The sequence below is a fragment of the Gasterosteus aculeatus genome, chromosome 16 (genome assembly GCF_964276395.1).
Source record: "Gasterosteus aculeatus chromosome 16, fGasAcu3.hap1.1, whole genome shotgun sequence".
Taxonomy (NCBI): Eukaryota; Metazoa; Chordata; class Actinopteri; order Perciformes; family Gasterosteidae; genus Gasterosteus; species Gasterosteus aculeatus.
The window spans coordinates 4,200,910-4,225,977 of record NC_135704.1 but is presented as its reverse complement, the minus strand read 5'-3'; the positions used below and the strand labels follow the sequence as shown (position 1 = coordinate 4,225,977).

The 25,068-nt window shown below is 45.9% G+C and overlaps 1 protein-coding gene and 1 long non-coding RNA gene across 2 annotated transcripts in view; one reads left to right on the top strand and one right to left on the bottom strand.

Moving 5' to 3' along the window:
- The window catches only part of klf7b (Kruppel like factor 7b), a 60,696-nt gene that overhangs the window by 21,406 nt on the left and 14,222 nt on the right, over positions 1 to 25,068 (top strand). The window contains exon 2 of the mRNA XM_040201650.2: positions 18,685 to 19,336. Within this exon, the coding sequence (XP_040057584.1) occupies positions 18,685 to 19,336 (652 nt within the window). The remainder of the gene's footprint in view (positions 1 to 18,684; positions 19,337 to 25,068) is intronic.
- On the bottom strand, positions 9,394 to 11,349 carry LOC144388795 (uncharacterized). The gene is made up of 2 exons (XR_013453042.1): positions 10,334 to 11,349; positions 9,394 to 10,225 (listed from the first exon to the last, which is right to left on the bottom strand). It is a non-coding gene; the product is annotated as an uncharacterized LOC144388795 (long non-coding RNA).

Below are 25,068 nucleotides of genomic sequence, written 5' to 3'. Positions count from 1 at the left end.
CCCTGTCACGACCAGAGCCGGGCGTACAGTGGTGCAGCCACGTCGATATAAGGACTGTGTGGTATCATGCAGATGAATGCTGATGTTTACATGCACCTGACACGTGAAAAGTGTACAAGCGCAAAAGTTATGGTTTATTTGATATTGTTGTGATCATTTGCACATTTCATGTTTGTAGCGAATGGTTGAGTGTTATCTCACTGTGAAATTGGTGATGCTGTGTTTTTAGTTAGTTATAAGCTATGTTCAGCAGTTGCTGAGAGAAGGTTTTATAGATGAGCATATTGAATTGTTTATAATTTAGCAATAGTCAGTGTCAGTATTATAATCGTGCTTGTTGGTCACAGTCAAATGTTGAGATAACAGCTCTAACTCTGAAAAGAGAAAGGATGTAACAATAGGAACTATAAGTAGGAACTATTGTTTAGTTCCGTGAGTCACACGGACTGTTATTGTGAAACACTGCCTTGTAACCAGACCGAGCACGATGGACCGTACACGCGACGTGAGAATGTATTAAAGTTTACAACCCAGTGAGGTGAGACCTGAAGAGTGTCCTCGTGTTTGTGATTAAACACCGCATTATAACATTGTGTAGTAATCACACACTGATCACTTTGATGTTGGTCGTCTTCAGATTCATTTATAAAGCAGTTCGTCCTGCTTCCGGAGAGTGTTGCACCAATGGCATCAATAGCTTATATACCTGAATCCGGCCTCCACAAAGTCAGCATGTCTTGGAGCAGCAGGGGGGGGGGGGGGGGGGGGTCCACAGCATGATGGTTACACTGCTCCTTACACTGTTACACTGCTCCTTGTCCTCTGACAGCATCTGCAGGTCTCGGTTGGCAAAGACTGATGCTTTCACTTCTTGTGCGTGACACCGACACCACACTTCAAAAAAAATGTCCGTGAACTCGGTCACGCAATGCGGACCGCCCTGCGGAGTGTGTGTGTGTGTGTGTGTGTGTGTGTGGGCGGGGAGGGGAGGGGCTGTAAAGGCCATGCTCGACACAGCTTGACTGACCTTAAACAGGCTTCTACTTCATCCCTCACACACACACACACACACACACGGCTACAGAGGGGTCGTCATATCGTCCCACGCTGTAGAAAATGCAGCAGTAATATCAGCATTTTCCTGGATTTAAAGGATGGAAAGCGGGCTACCTGCTGACAGACGCTGATTCCGAGCTGGAACTCACCTCGCTGCACGAGACACGGGTGTAACAGTAATCAAATGTTCAATTTGCATACTTATCATGATTGGACCAGCTGCCATGCGCACGCCGCGGTGAGTCTTTCATACTCCTAAATAAAGCCAGAAACCCCCCTGTGGATTTGGATGGAAGACTTGAGTGTGAAGATTGTGGGCGTGCGCGTGTGTGCGCACACCCGCACACACACACACCCACACACACACACACACACACACGCGCACACACATCTCCTCTCCTGGCTAGTTGGCAGAATTGCAGGCTCATGTCTCAGCATTAACATAATGTTGTACTTCAGCGGGTTGGTTGGGTTCAGTGCTGTGTGTCTACGTGAGGCTGGTGGATACTTCATATCATGTACTGTAACATATATCATCCTCTGGAAATATAATGTTCTCAAGAGCTTTGACTTTTAGTATGTGAGGACATTTTACAGTTCAGTAATGCAGCTTTAATGGAGTTCAACATGCCACTGTTCATATCGGCTCTCATTAGAGGATGAGCCGTTATTTGTTCTTAGTTTTAAACAGTCAAACCCAAACATGCTGTTTGGGATTCTGAATATTCTTTCGGAAATAAGCTTCACTTCTGTAATAGAAAATAGTTGTGAATTGAGTCGAGTGAAAAATCAGTGTCGCGTTTAAATATTTCAACAGTGAGTGAGAAAAGCTGCGAGTGATGTTATTTGAATGTTGATGCAGCAGCCTCAATGTCAGTCAAAGTCAATCTTGCACCGACGGAGCCAAACTCTTATAAACATGCATTTGAAAAGTTCATGTTGTCTTGTTCAAAGACCTGACAAATCATGAATTCAGACTACAAATCAGCAATATAGAGTCGTTGTTTTGGGATTGTTGTATCTGTTTATTGCAGGGAAAATACCACAAATCTGTCTACACCAATTAATTCAGCCAGCTTGTGATAGCTTGATCAAATGTACCTGGTAGGCAGGTAAAACGGGCGAAACATTTATCTTCCCATCATGTCGGTTTGTCTGTTGCTGGATCAATGGAAGTATTGGTGACATTTAGGCAATAAAATGCATCTAAAACCTTCAGATGATTATAGATAACCATCGTTGGTTTATATTATCATGGTATCAAACTACCGGCCGCAGCAAACGAGAGATGGCTGGTTTGGTTTCCACCAACACTCCACTCCAAGAACAAAGCGATGGAGTGAATGATTTAGCAAACGGTGCAGAAGCGCCGATTGTTCCGTGCCAAAGCAGAGCCAGCTGGCACATTTCAGACCTGGTCCCAGAGTGTCTCGGCCCCTGACAGGCCGGGGAGGGGACAAATGAGACTATGTCAATATTGAAACAGGCTAATGGGCTAATGAATGTGGAGAGTTCTGCCTAATGTTCCCAACAGAGCTCCTAGCGAAACCATTAAAGCACTTTTATATGACTAGACAGGCACAATGCAGTAACTCAATTTATGGGGTACTTTCATGGTCAATTAGGAAGAGAAAGAGAGCAGGGAGGGCTGATAGGGGAGGTTAGTGTGTGTGTGTGTGTGTGAGAGATATATGAGCTTATTGGCTTTAGACAGTTACGCCTGTTGTTGTCAATATTGTCCTACTACTTGTGATTGTGTCTTTACTGATCAGCATGTAGACAAACTGAACGTCGACACAATAAATTGTGTCAATCAAACATCATCATATATGTAAGATACTAGAGGGCACGCGTGAGTAACTGGACATTTGGAACAAAAGAGTGATACCAGTTAAAATACTCAACTGGGAACGTCAGTGTGTCAGACTAAATGATAAAGTTTGTTCCTATGAAGGAAGACGCTCTCTATGGGACCTTCCCTTCAGCCTCTTTTACACAGCTGACTGCAGCTTTGTCAGAATGTCCTTTCAACATGATAAATTTCCACATTTACCCCAGAGAGCTCTGGGAGACGATCACACCTATACAGGTGAGGTTAGCCAATTCAAGTAAAACAACCCATTTTATTCTTGACCTTCGTTCTTGTTGACATGAAATGAAGCGGGCAGAAACTGTTTCTGCAAAGCGTTCAAAGGGATCCATCAGGGTTCTCGGAAGCAGACTCGCCACCGTAAAGACTTCTGAACGGCCGATTTGCTCCAGTCCGAGACTCCGGTCATTACTTTTTCATTTTGGATGTGGGTAGTTGTATTTATTGGCCGTGGTGTGGACCAGCCTGGCCCTCTCAGGCCCACACAGCACAGATTGAAATGTCAGACCTGAAAATATAGTATTGAGGGGCCACGTGACCCGCCCCTCCTAATTTGGACCAATCCATTGTTTTTGTCAATTTCCATTGTGAATATGACAAAGTACGGCTTGTGTCCGGCCCACCGACGGCGGGATGACGAACCCTGCTGCTTTTCAGGCCGGATCCATCGTACTCTGCCTCTGGTTAGCAAGAACTCAATGCGTTTGTTGGTTGTATGAGTCAGGTTTGAGCTTGAGGCTTGAATTTGGTTATGGTTAGAGTGATAATATCAGGGAAAGACGTGATGCGGTGGAACAGGGATGCTGATGCCTTCACTGCGGTCACATAGAACATTTTACTGCCTCCTTTATGATTCAGTTCATTGGTGCTCAGAGACTGAGCAGGCAGGTGTCAGCGAGACATCCGGAAGCGTCTTGATGGTCTTCAGCATCAGCAGAAGGTGTATTGGGATTAAAAGAGAAATTACTGCCAAAAAAGTTACAGCCTGTTCCCTCTCGACGCTCGATTGAAAGGCGCCTCCATCCCAAAGCCTAGAACGGAATCTAGTCCCAGAACGTCGCTTCTTGTAATGGCTTCAGTTTTATGACCTGTATTGCTGAATGCGGTTTAATTGAACTGTGGTTTGTTTCTCAGCTGGTCGCCTCTGATCGCAGCTGCAGACGCTTCAGAAAGGATCTGTGTTACAAACCGTTCATTTGGGGAGGGGACGTTAAAGTACCACGATCCGACCCAACAGCAATTTAGACATGAGCCAGAAGGCCCCCATAGCCAGGTGGGTGTAGCCCTAGTGGGAGGGGGGGGGCTGTATGTTGAAAACAGTCTGAAACCTTTGTCGCCAGAGTGTTGAATTCAAGAGAGTATAAAGCGGAAATCCAGCTGAACCTCAAATATGTGGAAGCCTGTGGATGCAGTCACCCAACGTGTGCCTGGTTTCTAACTGTGCATTTAGCGAATACTTTGAAGTCAATGGAATTCATCTCCCCCATCAAAGGCTGTCTGCGCTTTGAATGTGGACCGTGCTTTGACTCTTCGGTTGAGCAGGGTTACATGAAATTGAAACCTGAGACGGCTAATATACAATCTTTCATCATTTCTGACTCGGGTTTTCCATTCTCTCACAGGTCAGTGCAGTTGAACCACGCGAAAGCTTCACATTGACTTCAGCCAGCAAATCCACCCATTACAAATCAAACCAGTTCATTTTTGATCAGAGAGTTTGCTTTTCACACATTAACGCTTGTTCGCGAGACCTTATGCAGTCTCTCGTGGTCACGGCGTTTCAGACAGATTGCTGCTTTCATTGTGTTGGAGGAAAAGGAAGAAGGAGATTTGAGACCTCAGCTAGAAAAAGACTCTTTGGGGAAAAAAAACATGTGGATTGACTGATTAGCACATTAACACTTTAGTGAGTCCTTTGTCTCATCAGTTGTGACACCTGCGGATGAAATGTGATGTTGAAGGTTGAAGTAGCCATACGTGGAGTTGGTCTTTACATCCAGTCGGAACAGACAGATTAAGGATTCAAAAGACCATCACAGAATCCAAAGTAGTGATGAACGCTTGTGTTTTTGTGGTGGGAAGGCGACGGTAGTCAGAAACGGTCCCCTGATGTCTCCCGTGTTGTCTCATCAATATCAGACCTGCCAAAAGATCAAGAGGAACCTGAAATGTGTTCGATCATCGGCAGCAAAGCGCGTTCTCTGAGTCGTGCAAATGCTGCTCTTTGCTCCACACGCTCCACCTCTCCAACCCTCATCTCACCGTGCAGCGCTGACGAACGCTAACGTCACGCTACGCTGCTGTGGTTTCTGGCTGGGCCTTTAGCATGCAGCTAGCGTGTGCAGCTAACGTGTACCAGAGAGCAGCACGGACGTGTTTATTCCCAGCGGCGATGGTAGCACTGCTTTCCCACGTCTTCGAGTCGTTTGCTTCCATGATGTTGTTAAAGTGATGTTTTGTGGCTTCAGGCTTCAAATATGCTTCTGCGTCAAGGTTTGGAAAGTGAAAGATTCGTCAAACAACGAGTTTCAACTATTTTTACGGTTACATAAATGAATGAAATTGCATGTTTTTATGGCGTACGATATGAAAAGAGCTCCACCAAGAGGCACATTCTCACAAGCATTCAGCAACCAGTGTGTTCACTTTATCATGTTTTATTATGAAACCGAGCCTCAGTAGATACAAACAGCTTTTACTACGCAATATGTGACGGGCCAGCAAAGCAGTTTTTCCATGAAGTTAATGTAGTTGTGATGACAAAACTACTAGAATCAGGCAACAAAACCAGGTATTAAATCTCAGGAAATACACCGTGGTTGATTGGTTCACTGAGGAAATGAGTTTGATTGGGTTCAGTTGGTCGATTACAGGCTAGTTTCATGAGATGCGGATCATCCGAGCTGAGCGTCAGGCAGTTTATGTTCTCATCCTTCTTTGTCCTTTAATCAGTGTGAAGCTCTTAACCGAACCACTTGGCAGAAGAGTCTCTTCACCTTTCTCCTTCACTGGTATTTAAGTTTGGGGTCGATGGTTCTCCTGAAGTCGAGCCTTTACACTCGGTGTCACTCGGTGGCTCTCAAACCAGGTGGCATGAATGAAGGTGGTTAAAAGCACTCGGGGCTTCAACGATCCCAGATGCACTTTGGCTGATAGAAATTTACATGAGAAGAAAAACACTTTTGCGACGTGTTCGCACGCTTTATTTTTAAATGAGATGAGGCCGAGTTTTTATGATCCCTGCGGGGAAATAAAGTCATTGCAGCGGAATACTGAGACGAGACACCAGAACGTATGAGTGGATTCATTTGATCACATTAGACTATTCAAACATGGCAAAATGACGTAAATCGTTGCACATAAAAAGTAGACTAAAGCTTTTATAGAAGGACTCGTGTCCGGGCTGCATTCAAGGTCAGACGTGTGCGGGTGTGTTTGTGTGTTTACACATATCTGCGTGCACTGTCTAGATGTGATGTGTGGACAGCCAGCCCATCATTTTTTCTGGATTGGACAAATGCCTCATGGTGGAGGACAGGCCGTCCCACATAACGAATGACCCGCAGACACAGACAGAGAGACGGAGACAGACAGAAACCTTTAAGCAGTATTAAATTATTCCTCAAACTAAAATGCTGTACCTGTTTTGTCCGAGAGTGTGTGTGTGTGTGTGTGTGTGTGAGCGATTAAGCTGTTAATTAATTTGATGTCCTTGTACTTAATAACCGTGGACAGTAAAGATGGAGTGTGTGTGATTGAAAGAGAGCGAGTGAGAGGGTGAGTGAGTGTCTTCTGGGAAATGTCTCCGCCGTAACATTTTGTCTTTGGAGGACAAAGAAAAGAAGACCCATCAAGTCAAGTTCACGGACACATTTTTTGAAGCTTTCGCCAAAATGTTTTTCCTCAAGCAGAAAAGTGCACAAATACTGAGCTGCAGCTGTAATATTTGGGCTTCCCAATGTGTCAACGGGACTCATTGTTGACTTAAGATTTAGAGGCAAAATGCAAAAGAAAACACGCGAGACGTGTGTAACATGTGCCGTGTGTAGTGGATGGAGGATTATGGATTGTGTTGCTCATGTAACGTGACAACATGCTGATGTGACGTAAAACAAAAGAAACTCGTGACAGTCAGATTGAGAAGCTCCACTGAAAGTTTCCTTCCATAATCTTAAATCAGGCGAGAGGCTTGTTTTTCATTCGACTGCTGTTTCTTATTCTCCACACAGTGGGAGAAATGTAATTACCGTTAATCACCGTCAATTCCAACCATTATCAGCTGGATTTGACTGTTTAACTTTCAGATCAGTAGTTCTGATCAGAAGTTTCTAGAGTTCACCGAGCCGACGAAGCGCTCTGAGACACCTGAGGAGGAGAAGCGACGGGAAAGACGTGAACGAGAAGCAGCGAAAAGAGGAGCGACCAACCTATTGCTTTGTCAACGAGGAAGGAGGAAGTGAAACGTGTGCAATGAAGGGAAAGGAGGAGGAGGAGGGAGGAGGCTCCTCACGAGCCCCGAAAGATGGAGAGAATAGAGAAGATGGAGAGAGCATTGACACAGCAGGAGAGTCTGAGTGCTCTCCTCCATCAGAGACTGTTGATTAAAATTTCATTGGCTGAGGCTGGAGGTTGGAGGTGATGCTCCCTGTGTGTGTGTGTGTGTGTGTGTGTGTGTGTGTGTGTGTGTGTGTGTGTGTGTGTGTGTGAGCAATAAAAGCTCTGCGCCTCTTCTCGCTCTCATTGGCTGATCGCCGTCCTTTGTCTCTTGAGCACCGCTGTTTTTTTTTAATTAGCTGCGTGCGCTGTAGTTACGACTCGCTCGCTGGTTAAAGCGGCGTGATGGCTTCCACCTCGCGTCCCGCTCGTCTCCCCCTTCGATCCCCACAAAGGGATGTTCAGCATTCATAATAATAATAATAATAATTTATAGATTACCCGAGTAGTGCTCTAAAACGTGTCTTTAAAGGCAGGTTTCTCAGAGCCGTGAATCTCTTCATCTCCATTTTCTTTACAGATTGTGTCTCATTCAAAACCTTTAACCACACGATTGCTTTGTTAATTTAAACACAATTCACTGATGAATTGAATTATTGCCAAATCTATACGTATGTTTTGCGGCCCTGGATTGAGTCTGGATTAATCTGTCAAGTCGAAAGTCTGAGAAATCCCAGCGATGTCGCCTCGTTCTTCCATCTGCTCTCGTCTCCATTAACCTGTTTTATCGAAGCCCCCGTCTGCCTTTTTTTTCATTCGGACCCCCCAGGTCTGAGCGCACTGCACACACACACACACACACACACACACACACACACACACACACACACACACAGCAACGTGGGGTCCTTATGCCCGCTGTGAGTGGCACACTAAATGCATTTACTGTTGTGTTTCGTCTGTGTGTGTCTGTGTTTGACTTTGTTGTCTTATTGTTTGTCTGAAGCTCATGATTATTATTTTATCTCGTCAAACAAAAAGCGACGTTTTCCTACATGAGCGAGCGCTAAATAATTCCAACCAATAACATCGTGACATCCATTAATGTGACGTTTTTATCAACAAGGGAGGACGGTGTGTGAACGCATCTCGCCCCAGTGGAGATCTGCACTAGCGAGTGCACTTAATATTGATTTGTATTGATCATTTCTTTGTTCATTGAAATGTCAAAAAGGCACCATGTTTTACTGGTTTTGAAAGCTCAACAGGGCGAATTCTGCTTTTGTTTGTCGCCAAGCAGAGGGTTGGTTTGTGTACTTGCCGTGCCAAATAAACACAGCAACGTGAAGGTCGTCCTGTTTTCAGCAGCAGGAGGAACGTTTCTCCGCATCACCGGAACTCACAGCTGATCAGCAGCTAAATCGACGGTACTATTTTGACCCGGGAGGAGAGGCGAGCGTCGTCTCGCTGTCCCGTTTTGGGGTGCACGATTTCATTCGCGGAACAGCGATCAAAACCCCGGTTCCACTGGCATTGTTGGCGGGCGCGGGTCGAGATGGACTTTGGCTCACGACTGCAGCTGGCCGGGTGCACGAGGAGGCTGGTGCCTGCAGGATGGCAGCCGTCCACCAGCAGGACGGCTTTTTGTCACAACATGGCTGGTCCGCTCAGAGCCACAATCTTACAGTTTTTTTCGATTGCTAAACGTCAGTGGGCACAACTGGAGTCACATGTGCAAAACTCTAACTACAGTCTGCACTACCAACAGTCACCTGAGCTAAACAGTTCACGTCACGTGCAAAACTCATTCCAAGCAACACAACTCTTAACACACGGCTCAAAACAGGCTCAGTGCAGCAAACACTGTGCACAAGCCTCACTGACAGAACACACACTGTCACTCAGAACACACTGAGAGTAAAAACACTAGCATCAAACACCAATACAGAAAATACTAAATTTTCATCTTTACAGTTTGAACAATTTCAGTGACTTCATAGAAAGTAATATTTTCTTCAATGAAAAGATTGACATTCTTTCACATGATTTATTTTATTTACATTTTTAGAACATAACAATTCTTTAAGGTAAATGAAAATTAGCAGTTTGCTTCAATAGTCTGTACTGTAATTTACAGAATTACAGTAATGAGAAAAAAAAGGTAGAAACTAAAAGTACATACTTTAATTCTAACAAATAATTGAGGGGCTAATCCTGCCTCTCTCTAGCATCAGGCCACAGGTTTTCGTCAACATCACATCTAATGTTCTCTCTTGCCATGCACCTGGGGAAGAACCTTCTGGAGTGCCTTATCCATCCCTGGCAGTCCTCTGGACTTGTGGCCTCACATCCGGCACGCATGGCTTCCAAAAGAGACATTTGGTCATGTGGGTGGTGATCAAACACTTTCCACCTCCAGGCAGAGAAAAACTCCTCTATTGGGTTGAGGAAGGGTGAATATGCAGGCAGGTACAAAACTATAAATCTGCAATGTGCTGCAAACCAATCTGTGACAGCTGCAGAGTGGTGAAAAGCAACGTTATTGCAAACTATGACAAAAACTTGGGGGTTTCTTACTGGCTCCCCCTGTTCTGCTGGCACTAGCTGAGCATAGAGCTGTTCTAGGAAAGCTATAAGCCTTTCTGTGTTGTATGAGCCAATGAGTGGTGTGTTGAGAAGCAAACCATCATTGGCCATTGCAGCACACATGGTTATATTTCCCCCCCTTTGGCCTGGAACCTCCACAGTGGCCCTTTGACCTATAACATTCCTTCCTCTGCGCCGTGTTTTGGCAAGGTTAAATCCAGCTTCATCGATAAATACAAATGAATGTGGTGTTTCCAGTGCTTCCACCTCCATTACTCTCTGAAAAACAGTAAGTGCACAGTTTACGTAACTGTAGTAATGCTAGTGGTTTTTTTACTGTAAATATTTTTACAGTAATAGCTGTGTATGTAACCTCAGACGTCTTACCTGGACATATTGGTATCTTTGCTCTTTTACCCGTTCACTGTTCCTCTCGAACAGTACAGTGTATAACTGTTTCATTGTAACTTGGTGTTTCTGTAGGACTCGAGCAATAGTTGTTGTGCTGACAGAATTAACATTTTCAAATATATCATTATCAGCCAGCACTCTATCTTGAATCTCCCGCAGTTTTATTGCATTGTTGACAACAACCATGTCAACAATAGCATTTTCCTGCGCATCTGAAAATATTTTTGCTCTTCCTCCTGTTGGGGGCAGCCTTTGGGTCCTATTGTAAAAATATTATATTTGTGTAAATATTCCATAATTGCAATACAAAATAAATTCCTGTAATGTTTTCATTTACTATAAGGATGTAACTCTCACCTGTTTGTATGATGGAAAATTCGCATTACAGATGCCACTGTGGATCTTTGCAGATTGGGTTGCACCCTCAACCCTGCCTCTCTCAATGAGAGACCATGGTTCACGACATGGTCTATAAGTGTAGCCCTTATTTCATCTGAAATAACAGCTCTTTGTCTTCTTTGTCTCCCTCCACAAACCCGCCCTCTCCCTGCCACCCTTCTCCCTCCACGAACCCGTCTTCCTTGTTCCATTTCCAAAATTAGTCTTTCTGAGCTTTACCTGTGTATATATATATATTTTGTGTGTGTTCACTAACAAGTCTAAAACAAGACACCTGCTTAGCCTTTCAGCTGAAATTGCAATCAGCAGTGTTTGAAAGGCACAAGGCTGAAATCTATTCCGTTTTGAATGTGTGGTTCACAGTTTTGACAGCAGTGTGTTAGCATTTGAACAAAGTGCTGTAAATCCACAGTGTTGTGCAGGTTGTGGTTAAAGTCATGGGATAAGTGTGTAGAGTTTTGAAAACTGTGTTCAAGCAATGAAAAATGAACTAGAGTTTGGTCCACATGAGCTGCTGCTGTGCAGACTGTAGTTAGAGTTTTGCACATGTAGTTCCAGTTGTGCTCACTGTCGTTTAGCAATCGAAAAAAACTGTAAGCCCATCCAGCAGCGTTTGGGAGGAACTGGAACATCGACGTCAGGCAAAAACTCCTGCTGGCTGAGTGGGAAGAAGAGACGCCTGTATCGTGTCACATTAATGCTCGTGGTTTTTAAAAGCAAATCAACATTTGCCTTTGTTTAGTAATGTCTGTTAGATTCATCACCACGCAAGAGTTCACTAGATTCGGGCGTATTAAGGCAATTATTTCAATTTGACAGTGTCAACGAGGGCAAACATCATGCATGTTAATCCAGACGTCCGCGGTTAAAGTTGTTCATTTCTACTTTCAGTCTTTATTTACTTCGTGGCTGAAAACAGGGAGAATATGAAAGAAAGCCCGTACATGTGCCTTCAGGACCTCTGTCTCGCTCAGCGGCCGACCGCAGCCTCAGAGCAGCAGGATGAGCTATTTTCCACATTCCTTTGGAGGTAAGTAATAAGTTTATGACCTTGATTTGGGATTTATTTCAGAGAAACTTCGCCCCTCCCCTTGCTCTGTAATTATGAATTTCCTTTACCCACAATTGCCCTAATACATGTCTTCTACTTAATAATTGCCCTAATACATGTCTTATACTTAACAATTGCCCTAATACATGTCTTATACTTAATAATTGCCATAATACATGTCTTATACTTAACAATTGCCCTAATACATGTATCAGTTCACCGATTCAAGGATTCACTGCCTCATTAAAGCAGAAGTCACTGCTCCTCTTCCTTCTTATTCATCATGAAATGATCTGCCGCTGAAGGAATGAGGCCTTCAAAGAACTAGAGGCAGCATCACTTCTCGTGCATCGTTTACAGAACTGAGACTGGAAACGACTCCGATGAGGAGGTGTGAGGTCAGGATGAGCGGCTGCAGGTCAACGTGGCTCAGCCGGCCTCCTCGCAGGCGTCTCAGTCTGTAAGGGAGCGCCGAGCGCGCCTCCTCCCCACGGCGCCTCCTCCTCCCCACGGCTCCTCCTCCCCACGGCACCTCCTCCCCACAGCGCCTCCTCCTCCCCACAGCGCCTCCTCACAGCGCCTCCTCAGAGCACCTCCTCCCCACGGCGCCACGCCTGCTCAGACATGAAGGAGGCGGTTTGATATTGAGCGCGCGAGGCGTTGCATAGTCAGACACATCAGATAAAAGTCATTACGCTCTTCTCACTCCTACAAACACTACACACACACACACACAAAACACACTACACGCACACACACACACAAACACACACACACACACATGCACACACACACACACGCACACATCTGCCGTGTACACAGCCGCATCAGCAAATTAGCTGAATAAAGAGGCTCTTTTTGCCTTCTCCTTTGAGTGGCTAATTAGCCATCAGAGCCCGCTGCGTTGAGAGAGCGAGATCCATCAAGAGGTAGAGCTTCAAAGAGCAGTTTATGGAAGCCCAAGCACTTTAATTAGGACCTATTTGTACGAGCGGGCGAAGAGAGAAAACTGAATTTGAAGCCAAAAGCCGTATCGGGATGTGGGAAAATAAACACTCTCTAACGCAAACATGGATCGAGAGAGACGGGAACAAACTGAAAGGATTAGAGAGACGAGAGGAAACGGACTCCTCGTTCTGCCACTTCACAATCATTTGTGTGATTTCACTGCAGCAACGGGTTCAATTACAAGGACGTGTGTTTGTTTAAAGGCATGAAGCACTTTGTTTGTCAATTATCTACAAATGACAAAAACTCTTATCAAGCTGCAATCATCCGCCGCCCCGTTGTTTTGTCCAAAAGATGCAAATTCCTCCATCTTCACCATGGCGCACCGCCGCCTTCTACGGTAGCCCAGGGGGGACAAAACTGAGGCGCTAGAGACGCCTCCGACGCCGCCGTGTTACACGTAGGCCACCGCGGTTCTCCGACACCTTTGCGAACGCCTCGATGTGCCGAGCTGGTTACGGTAAGGATGGGAGGCGAGGGGAACGCCGTGACCGTAGTCTTGGAAAGGGAGAAGTGTGGGAGGGTGGGATGCTCAGTGGGTTGCTATGAGCAACCACACAGCCAGAGGCCGCAGACTGGTCTCTCATTCCTTTACCTACTCAGCAATGTGAGGATGAGACAGGAGCTCTGCTCATTGTTGCTCTGAGGTTATCAGGAATAAAATCGTCTTTATTTAAGGCATTCTTTTTATTCACTTTTACTAGCGTGACATTTTGATCACGTGACTCCCATCCTTCCTGTATGGAAGCTCATGAATAATCATGAGCGAAGAGTTATTGTGAGGTGTCGCTGGTAACGGTGTAAAGCACTTCAAGTCATTGTGAAGGCTTTTAATGAGACGAGTGCTCCACTGTGTGTGTGTTGGTGATCATTTTAGGGTGAAATATTACACTGGTAATAGTACAGGACTCATTTGACTGCCTGGCTTCTACTCAACACCATAATTAGATGCGTCTCCTTGTTATATCTTAGTCTGGCAAAGCTGTTCTTTGTTTCAATGTGGTGAGTTCTGTTTCTATAATGGGAAAATAAAGCTGTAAAATTTTGTCTGAAGCTGTACACCAGAGTTTTGCATCAAACTGAAAAAAGAATAATTCTTGCAGAGGCAAGAATTTACAAAAGCCTGCTTCATTTTACAGAAGATACTTTGGATAAATAATGTGTTATTATCTAAACATTCATCAGCTGGTATCGGATGCATTCAAACGGGCTCCATGAGCATCGCAGGACATGAAACCTTGCAGAACTAAAGCTGCTGATGGCTACAATGTCGGTCGTTTATGTGGCAATAAGCACATGCAGAGCACACCATTACCGGAAGTGTCACTTCACAGAATCACGTAAATGGCTTAATTCCACCCTCGACCCGATGCTAATGTCGGTAATAGTCACACAACTGCGCGCGTGCAAACACAGGCGCAGCATCTCCTGCTCGACACACTTCAGTCTGTTTGCTCAGCATCTGTCCTCAGTGATCTTTTGTCCGTCAAAAGCTCTTAGCGCTTCCATCCAGAGCCCTCTGCTCTGTGCGTTTCATTATTAATGGAGCTCAGCAGGCCAGGAGCACACACACGGGCAGGGCCTGCACGTCACCGCTAGCTGTTCTAGACAAGATATGAAATCATACGCTCGCAATATAGAGGGAAATAAACGGTATAGAAAGGACGTGTTTATCTTCGGCTACTTGTATTGTATGAATGTGCACAGCAACATGAAGATGTCCTGCATGGATATTGACGCTGTCCATACAGGCCGTTACAATATAATATGCTGTGTTCAACACCAGCTGGCTTTTTCTTTGGCGGTGACACTGCTTTTGACCTTGTTCGCCGTTGACCTCATGCACACAGTGACCTAATTAAATCGGGTTACCTTGAAACGCGTGAAGTGAAAATAAAATCTATGTTAGTCTCCGTACACCTGAGCCGGACAAACACAGAGTAAAGGGCTTTACCGACGCCTGAATAAATAATAAGAAATAGAAGATTCCCACAGCGATGCATCAAATGTGAGCTTCACACATGGATACCGACTCGTGCTCCGCTGGCTGGCAGTCCAGTGTTGTTCCCCTTTGTTGTTGTTTTGTGGGTTTGCTTGTTATTTACCTGCAGTGGCGGTAGGGCCACGGTAACCATCTTCATATAAAGCACGATGGCCGAACAGTCAGCATAGCGGCAGGTTTTCCCATTCAAGATGACGTGAATGCAGCCTTAGTTATTATTTATTCATACTTTGTTCTACGGACCATCAGCTGCCAGTGACGGCGCGTGAAGCTCTCTGATTGGACGACTCTCACCGCAGCGAGTCTCTAGTTGACCTCAAAACTGTGGCGTTCGCTGCCTCGCACCTTTGACTTTCTGCCGTTGACGCAGGTTTCTTCCAGCTCGATATCTCATCGCTTGGGCCTGACGATTCAACCAGGAGAGCTTTGCGTTTGTATGTATTTTTTATGTCTACGGGAATGAGTGTTAGTGGCTTCCTGTGTGTGTGTGTGTGCGTGTTTTTCGATCTGACCTTTCCCCATATGGTGTGGGACTGAGGGGGGGGGCAGGAGCTGAGCCCTAGAAATGATATCAGCCCGAGTTGTTATCCATCTGACACACACACGGGCGCATGCACACGCTGCAGGCCATACAAGTCGTTGTTACCTGATATTCATGGTGTGTAGGAGAAACAGAGGGAAGGAGAAGGTCATACGTGTGATGTCGGAGGCGGCGCGTTCACTGCCGGCCGTGGGTTTGATTGCCGCTCGCTCCCCCTTCCACCGCCTTGGGCTCTCTCTCTCTCTCTCTCTCCCCTCTGTCCTCCCCCGCCCACCTCCCACAATCCTCAGCATCGGTCCGCCCCCCCGCCGGCAGACACACACGGGCCTTTCTATTTATTTATTTCAAGTCGTGAAAACAATGGTAGAGTCGTTGCGCCGTCGTAAATCACTAGTAGAGAACTGATGTTCGTGGTGCTTTGGTTGTGTCTGATGATGAATTCTGTCTCTTTCAGGCCCCCCTCACAAATGGTATGGGGGGGGGGGGCAGCATATTCTAATGATATGTCCCCTCTTAACTTTCACTGTATCAGCTTAAGGACCCTTATTTGCATTATTGGTTTGACAGGTTGGTTACTGTTTGTAAGTTGATACGGCTTCATGACGTCACCACGAGTGGTCAACGTGCACGGCGCTCATCATCCTAAAATCTATGTTGTCTTGAAATAAAGCACTCGGCTGTTTAAGTTCCACTCCAGATAACCTGATGTCTGTTTGATAATCTCCAGTATTGGTTTCCAGATGCATTAGCGAGGACTGATCTAATTTAAACAGATACATAATTACCTCCTTTAGCTTGACTGGATATTGTATTACATACACAGCGGTTACTCAAAGGAATACCAATGCTAGCAAATCATAGCAACCATCGAGACAAAAGGCCGACCCGATGGTTTCTCCTTACAGCACGAGTACCAGCGTTACTTGGCCTCGTCTTTGCGTCTAAAGACGTCCTCATGAAGAAGTGTAACCCTCCCAGAGAGATGCATCTGATTGATCTTCATATGCAAATCCAGTCTTTTAAGGGGAAGAAGAAAGGGAGAGGGAAGTTTAGCTTATCACCAACCAACAGATGTTCAGACCAGATGTGCGTTCTGTCTGTTTTGTCTCTGCGTCTGAGAAGAGCCGAGCTTCAGCGCTGGCCGGTCGGAATGGAGTCGACCAGCTGCTGCTGAGGAAATAAAATATAAAACCTTCTCACAGTGGCTGCTGGTTGATCTGATAGCCGAGGCAGAGCGAGCCAGAGGATCAGGATGAGAGCGTCTCGCTGGAGGAACCGACTTCAGTGTCGTAACGACGGGATGCTGCAGGATGCTGCTCGAGCAGCTTGCAAGAAGGTGCTGAGTGGACGGTTTGCGGGCCCTGGACCGCTGTCTTTAAAACTCCCCACCCCTCACCCCCACCCACCTCTCTCTCTCACCCTCTCATGTAAAACAAGCCAAGCCAAAATAACGAAAGTGACTTTTTCTGATCTACACATTTATTTGCTTATTTTTTTAGTTACATTCTGTAACTATCTGTTGTCCCAACATCGGATTGGCATCTGTATCATAGTAGCATTCAATAAACCTCATTTTTTGACATTTGGTGTCATACAGCTGTGAAAATCTCTTTTATTATCATTATTATCATCGGCTACAAGAGCTGCACACTGCGTCAAAAAGGCAACTGTTAGCTCCAGTGGGAGACGAACAGGATTACAGAATACAGAACAGATCGGAGAGCAGAGGTGCAGCCTTTCAAAAAGTAGGGTAGTGACCCATAAAGGTCTCTGCGTTAAATCCCTGGAGGTGTTGTGGCCCGGTGCCCATGACCGTGGAATTAAAGCCCCTGCAAACAAACAACTGGCTGCCAGAACCCGCCGCCGTGCAGTTGTTGCACTGCTAGAAGTTCAAGAAACAATTGTCCACTTGTTTCTCGCTTCTTATCTCCCTTCCTTCCCCTTTGTGTCTTTGTTTGACATTCCCTCCCTCATCCCGTCCTCACGCCTTCCCTCTATCTCGCATTATAACTTCCATGCCTAGTTGATTTGGGTGAGCGGAGGGAAACAGGCAAAGCTTCCGCGGTTCAGGGCTCTGGAGAGCTCGGCCGGGCAGCAGCAATCAATCACGGGCTAAATCCCTCCTCTCTCCGGACTGCCAGGTGACACGGTCAACAGCTGCAGAGGAATATAAAGCCTGCAGTGGGCATTTGAATCTGCAGGTTCAGAGTAAACAGGGTCTCTGAACGGCCTGACGTCTGGAGAAACCCCCCTGAATATTTAAGACCAGACCGTCTTCACCAATGCGTTGGTCAAAATTGGTTTTGATTTTATGATAACAATGTTTCCTTCTTGATACCATCATTTACGTATCGGCTGATAAAGAGTAACTTTTTAATACCAGTCTTAAAAACAAAACACAAATGCGTTTTCTTTTTTTCAAAGCTGTAAATGACAAAGCCTGTATGGATGTGATCAGGTTGATGTGGTTGTTGTCTGACCTGCTTCAGGTTAAAACCCTTTTAATGCAGATTTTCCAGTATTCATTTCATTTACCAGCTCGTTCTAATCTTAGCCTGCTGATGATGGAAGTGGCTAAGACCGAGCTATCTCCTTTCTGATACCTATCGGGTCTCGAGTGACGCGTGTTTTGGTCCCTGACAAACATAAATGAGCAGGGAAATGATATTTATGTGATATCGGATCGCTGCATAGAAACGCTTACTCCGATACTCATTCCAGCATTTTAGACTTCCAGAACAAGTTTAAGTTTAGACACATGCTAGCGAGACTTCCTTCCCTCTGGCGATCAGAAACGTGAAGGCTGCTCTTCCTGGCATCACAGTGCATGCTGCGTAGAACTTACAGAACGGAGTTCCAAGCTATGCTTTTGCTGTGAGTTCATTGGGGATAAGTGTTCCATTCACAGCTTATGGTAAATGAAAATGTGCGCTTGAAGCAGCAATGACGAATCCCCCACCAAATCAATTTTTATTACAGAGCATTTTAGTGTACTGAGTCTGGATACTGCCTCATACATCAACATTACACACTCGCAAAGAACGCATAACCAAAAAGCTTCAACGGATTATAAATTGAAGTGGTCGAATCCCCAGCAGAAGTACACAGGGTTATGATATGAGGCTATTTAAAGAAATATATACCGTACTTGTATCCTGGCAAATGAATGGATCCATTGCAACTTCAACGTTCTGCCTGAACTATAATGTACTGTATTTAAGGGTTGTGTTAAACCTGGTAACGCGGCATCCTGCGTGCGTTGACTCTAGTTGGTGGAAAGTATATTCACGTCTGACTCTGGGCCAATGTGCTTCTTCTTCTTGCAGACGTGTCTAGAGTTGGAGCGATACCTGCAGACGGAGCCCAAGCGCCTCTCGGAGCTCTTTGATGAGGAGCTGGACGGCCTCTTGACGCCCACCTTCATGCAAGGGGGCGACAGTGACGAGGACCTGATGGACCCCCTCCTTCCCAGCCTCTCTGACCAGCCCAGCCCGCCTCCGCTGCTGGTGTCAATCCCCAAGGTCCAGGCTAAATTTCTCCAGGTGGCCAACTCCAGCAAGATCCCAGCCGAGGTGGGGAGCGAAACCCTCACACCGAAGGACCACGTCCTGGCAGGAGTCAGTGCAGCACAGCTCAGCGCCGCTGTCACATCCCTGACACCGCCATCGTCACCGGAGCTCGGCCGCCACCTCATCAAGTCCACACAAACACTGACCGCGACGGCGGACGGCACGCTAACGCTCAAATTTGTGGCCAAGAAAGTAGGGTTGGGGGCGGCCAAACTGGTGGCGGCAACGGCGTTACCGTCGCCGCCGAGCCGAGGGGGGGCCCTCAGTGATGGCGAGCAGGGAGGAGGAGGAAGTCAGGGAGGAGACGTACCAGAGAACAAAAAGAGGGTGCACCGGTGCCAGTTTAATGGCTGCAGGAAGGTTTACACCAAGAGCTCCCATCTGAAGGCACACCAGAGGACTCACACAGGTAAGACCTTCATTACAAGCGTTGACATTACCCAGGATTCTGTCCTCCCCATCACACGTTTTGGAAACCATGCAAACGAACAGCAGTTTTTTGTGATCTGTGTTCAAAGATTGCTTGAATTAGACGAGTGCCCGGTCACCCAGTATTAGGACACTGCAGTGGGACAGAATACAGACGTGAAAAGCAAGCGTTTTTGTGGACAGATATTGTAACGTTCTTGGTGCAGGACTGGATGCAAAGTGCTCTGAAACGAGAAGCAAAGCTGGCTGCAGCACAGGTGTGACCGAACATCAGGACGATACCCAGCTGGTGATGTCAGTAGGACTTGGCAAGGCTTGAAAATGTTGACCTTGTTAGAAGTCGTAGAACTTCTCTGTTGACTTTCTGAACCCTGAAAGGAAAATACATACTGCATGTGCATAGAAATGGCCAAAAGGGCTCCACTCCACTAGGTGGTGTAGTTATATGTTGGCGAATGAGAAATGTCACAGCTACATTACAAACACCAGCACTGGGGTTTTGGCACTACCGGATGCCGTATGTTCAGCAATGTGACCAAAGATCTTAAACTTTCACCAAAGCCGATTCCTGCTTGGCTGAAATTACGTCACATCAGTTTTGTCCGTTCCGAGCAAGACATTTACCAACATCCAACATTTTCTAACGATGCATTTTTTATGTCCCAATTGGACTTTGGGAAGCTTTGACAAGGAGTGTTGGGAATGATTGTGCATGTCCATGCGACTCCCTTTTGGAGGAGTTTTTTTGGGGGAGATTATGACCTCGCCTCGTCTTCTTCCGCTTCTCAGGTGATTCTCTAGATCCCATAAATTTCCTCATGCGTCTTGATCCGAGCTCAGGGCCAAAAGGGCCTGCCACAGTAATTGCCGGATAAGTGATGGACTGGTAGTAAATGACATCGGTAATTCAGCCGTGTCCAACTGGGTATAAGACGGAGCTTTAGCTGCTAACTACAGCTGCCCTCTCAGTGACCCTCAGAGAGAACAGACAGCTGGCTGATGTGTCCGGGGGCCGTTGCAGCGAGCTTTGCAAAGTGCACGTAGTGACGAGCTCACAGTTCGTGAAGGGGACTCACGGATGCAGACTGGTTGGAATGATGCAGACGAATTTGGGATTTGCTTAAGTTTGCACAGCCAGAGGTGACCTAAGCTTAGATTTACATCTGTCAACGTGAAGAGGTCGCTGGATAAGGAACACGGTGTTGTTTTCTGAATGAGTTACTCAAAACCTTGAACCAATAATTTCAACAATTAAGTCTATTGACAAAAGAAGATGTTGTTTGACATATTGTAATGTAAAGGGGGAAAGATTCTGGCTGTAGACCAACCAAAGTAGAGTTAATAAAAATAGACAGGCCGTAGGTTCGGACTAAGTGGCAAGCTCCGGATTTAAAAAGGGACGCCATGCTGATTAAAAAGGTGGCAATATAGAGGCCATTATCGTGTCAGGCACTGGTTACCTATTGTTGGAGAAACATATCAGTTCAAAGGCTATCAGACGTATAAAAAAAAATACTGCACAGTATTTAACAATATCACAAGGAAGGAATTCACAACTCTGAGAAGTAATCACAAAGTCAGTCATGTTTTCAAAAGCAGCGAAGATCAGCAGGTATAAACCGTTTTTTAAAGTTTGCAGTAAACTTCTGTCACCGTACCCACACTTACAATCAATGAGGTCAATGTGTGCTTCAAGGCAATACTGTTACCTGTCTGACCTGTGGAACTATTTTACCAATTGTAAGTGGTAAGCAAAGAAAACATTGATTCATTCACAAAATAAACAGCTATTTGATTTACATTTACAATTTACAGTAAATCACTACTTTAAAGTTATACAAAATATTGTACCATCGGATTGGACATCCCTGTACATCCTTCCAACTTTTTTAAGGTCAAAATGCATTCTGGATTAAACATCTTTGAGCCAGAATAACTTGATCTGGGTCCATCACTTATCATCTTGCCCCACTGGGAGCTACATTATTCACCTTTAGCTTTAGCCGCAGCATCATTTAGAGAATCTGGAGTGGTTCACGGCCTCCGGTGGACATCATCTAGTGTTAGCAGTTTCCTTGGTGTTCATCAGGATTACGGTCCATAGCCTGCAGACCCCCAACTGTATTAATACTGGCAACCTTGGCACCATTAATCCGGCGTGTTACATGCTCATATGATCCCAGCGGCCATTGCTTTGCTTTAAGTATAGCATTACATTTCAGGGCAGCAGCTAGCATAGCCTCGGGAACCCGGTGCTGAGCCTTAATAATAGCTAATCCAGAATGGAGCAGCTAGATTCCTGGTAGCCTGGCGGCCGGCTGCAGTATCTCTCCTGGTGATTCTATAGTCGAGTCATGCTATCCAACGATGAGCTTTTCAGGGCAGAATCCTTCAGTGAGGGGGGAAAAAAAGACACCCTGGAGACACTGCAGCTTCTTCAGCGAGGGTGTGTGAGTATAAATGTGGGGGTGGCGTAGGCCCTCCCCATGTGTTCACTACAAGCACCGCACCGTGTTTAATTAGCTTAATCCTCTTTTGGGGTTATTATGACCATAAAGCATTGAACATACATGTGGTTGAGGGATTAGCGTAGCGGAGAGTGCAGGGAGGAGCGAGGGCAGAAAGCCTGCACAGCATCAATACTCTTACTGTCACATGGTGCACACCAGAGGCCATCGTGGCCCCGTCAGGCGTTCTACTCAACATGTGCAGCGATTCCACATAACGGCCGTAGCCGGGTTCCTGTGCCGGTGTCCAAAAGTATTTCTCTGAGCTACCGATTTAATTGGAGGCTTATTTTGTTACATGAAATGTTTAATTAGGGAAGGTTGAAACGGTAACAGATGTACAAATTAATTAAAGTAAGTCTCCAAAGTACCCAGTCAGAGCTGGTCTGAGTTGAAGCCAGCGTTTTTCTGGTTCTCCGGTGGTTTTCACTCTCCCTGATCCAATTTTATCTTTTAAAACATTGCATAGCGTGTTGTTCAAGCTGCCGTCCAAAACGATATGCTAAACTACATATTTGGAAACAGAGATAGTAGAATATATGAGCATTGGTCTCGTCTCGGCATGAACTCAGTAAGCAGTGTTTTCTAAAATAAGATGAAACAGAAGGAATATAGCAGAGACATGTTTAGTGAAGCACCAAGAGAGACGGGTGGAAACTACCTGCTTATAGCTACATCAGTGAAAAAATACACCCTCCACTTACTCCGAGAACAAGCTGCTTGTGTCAAAGATGATTGGCAGTTGTATCATTCCCTCACAACATAGAAGAAACACAAAAAACAAATACTACAAATACTATTGTGGTACAATATATAATACAGGGCGATGCCTACACTGGGTTCTCATTATGCATGTTAAACTATGTTCATCCTTCATTTGTGAAAGCAACTTTTTTATTGTTATTAACAATATGAGCATATCAAAAAAGGTCTTGATCTTTAAGTCTTTTTCAAACGTTTACAATTGACCTCTGCTCACGTGGAGCTCCGTCTCCATGGACCCACACAGTGAGCGCACACACTAGTGAGCACGATCCCACTAACGGGCCGAGAGCACTCGTTACAAAATGTTGGTATCCGGACGTCTGTCCGCAAAAAAAATCTCCAGCTTTAGACCTTGGACCCCTCCTTCCCTCCACCAGCCCACCAACCCCCCAATCCCCCGCACCACCACCTGAACACATCGGCTCCATCCCCCACTCTCCGCAGGTACCGTTACAACCTCATGTGGATTCAGGGAAAACCCTTCTGTAACCCCAGACCTCCACTCACACACACACAAACACACACACACACATGTATATATATATATACCTTAAAACTCCTCTTCACCCACTGGGTCCATTCTCCAACCTGAGCACTCTCTCTCTCTCCATTTGATCATTCAGTTTGGGTTGCCAAGCAACTGCATCACCCTCTTCCATAATTGGATGGTGGCTGGTTGATTGTCCATGCCTGTTAATCTCTCTCTCACTCTCTCACTCTCTCTCTCTCTCTCTCTCTCTCTCTCTCTGCAACCCCCCCTCCCCCTGTTCTCTCTTTCTCTCAGTTGCTAGGTGACTTAACCGCGCATCCTTGCCGTGCTATAATTGGCCGGCGTCATGGTTTCCGTGGCGTCGGGCCCGAGCTGGCCTTGCTTCATTCCACCAACTGTGTGTATGTGTGTGTTGTAGCATGTATACACGTGTGTGTGTGTACATGTGTGTGTGTGTGTGTGTTTTGGGTATGGGGAGGGGGGGTATTGAAGGAAGATGGGTGCTCTGGCCAATTACAGAAGACGGGTGTGAAACGGCCGCCTGTCTGGCACCTGCGGCCCCCACTCGTACCCCATATCACACACACACACACTCACACACACATGCAGGTTGAGAGTGTAACATTTCTCCAACAGGAGAAGCTGCCAAGTGGTTTGCTAATGCATATTGAAAATATTAGTCCCGTATTCATTCCTGTGGAGTGAGTAGGAGGATTCACTAGAATGCATCATGGGGGATGTTTCCTTCTCAACACAACCAAAAGAAAATCGGTTGTAGAGTCAAATGTTAGTGGAAAAAACATGTCGCATTTGTTGCAGGAGTCTTTTTGCTCCTGTATTGATTCATCTTTTTGAACAACATTTGTGGATGTGAAGTTCAATAGACCAAATATTTTAATTATACTGTTTTTATTCGACAACTAAGCCTTATTTTTTAAAACAGTAGAATATCACATGCTCACACGAGATTCCGCTGTTCTCACGTGTTGAGCTATACTCATGGTGACTAAGTATTGTGCTCTGAAGAGCCACCCACTTCCTCCGGCAAGTTCCTCGAGCTGTTCCTGGGGGGCCCGGCTCATGCTGACAGAGGAAGCCTCTCCAGCTGGCTGTAACCACATCTGACTCACTTATATCTGTTTTCTCCTATTCGCAGTCATCACAAATGGCTTGTGGTCACAGGATTTCTTCTTTCTCCCTGTCGATGGCTCCTTCAAGGCCTTCAACACTGCAGCCGAATGTCAGTCAAGCTCAAAAGCCTTGTAACCTGTAACAACCCATTAAGGCTTTCATAGTCTACGATGAGGCTTTCAATGTCCGAAAGAGCACCACACCGATCTAGCCCTGCACTCTCAGATGATGGCTGGTGGAAAAAGAGATATTGATGCAACTAAACCGTGGACACTTTTACCACGACAGTGCACTTAAATGTAACAGACGAATCAGAATTGAGACCAAGATTCGGTTCAGGAGGATACTCGACGGGACGGAGGGAGATATATCTCCAAAAGCGCACAACAACGAGACGGCAGCGATACCCGGATCCCTGTTGTGGAAATCAGCAACCGACGGCACGAAATTTGACTGCGACCATTTGAATAGGCAAATCCAGGAGGGCACCGCCCACGACCTGGAACTCATTCGGTCCGAGAATAACCAGGTCACCTTGTCACGTCGCGGCCGTGGATGAAAGACGACACTGATCAAAGAGAAACGGGAGCCGGGGGGAGAAACGGAGGGGTCGGGTGTTCCTGTAGGACATCATCTTTTACTTGCCGTTGCATCACCGCGCTGTCAGAGGCGCTTCAGATGCCGGTCCATGTGAAGGTGTGCTTTCTACAGCTTCCGTCATCCTGACACCGCGCTTCAAGGCGCCGAATTACGCCAAATACAATCTGGCACTTGTTTCATGTGTTGCTATGTGACCGAAAAGTACGATAAAGTCAAATA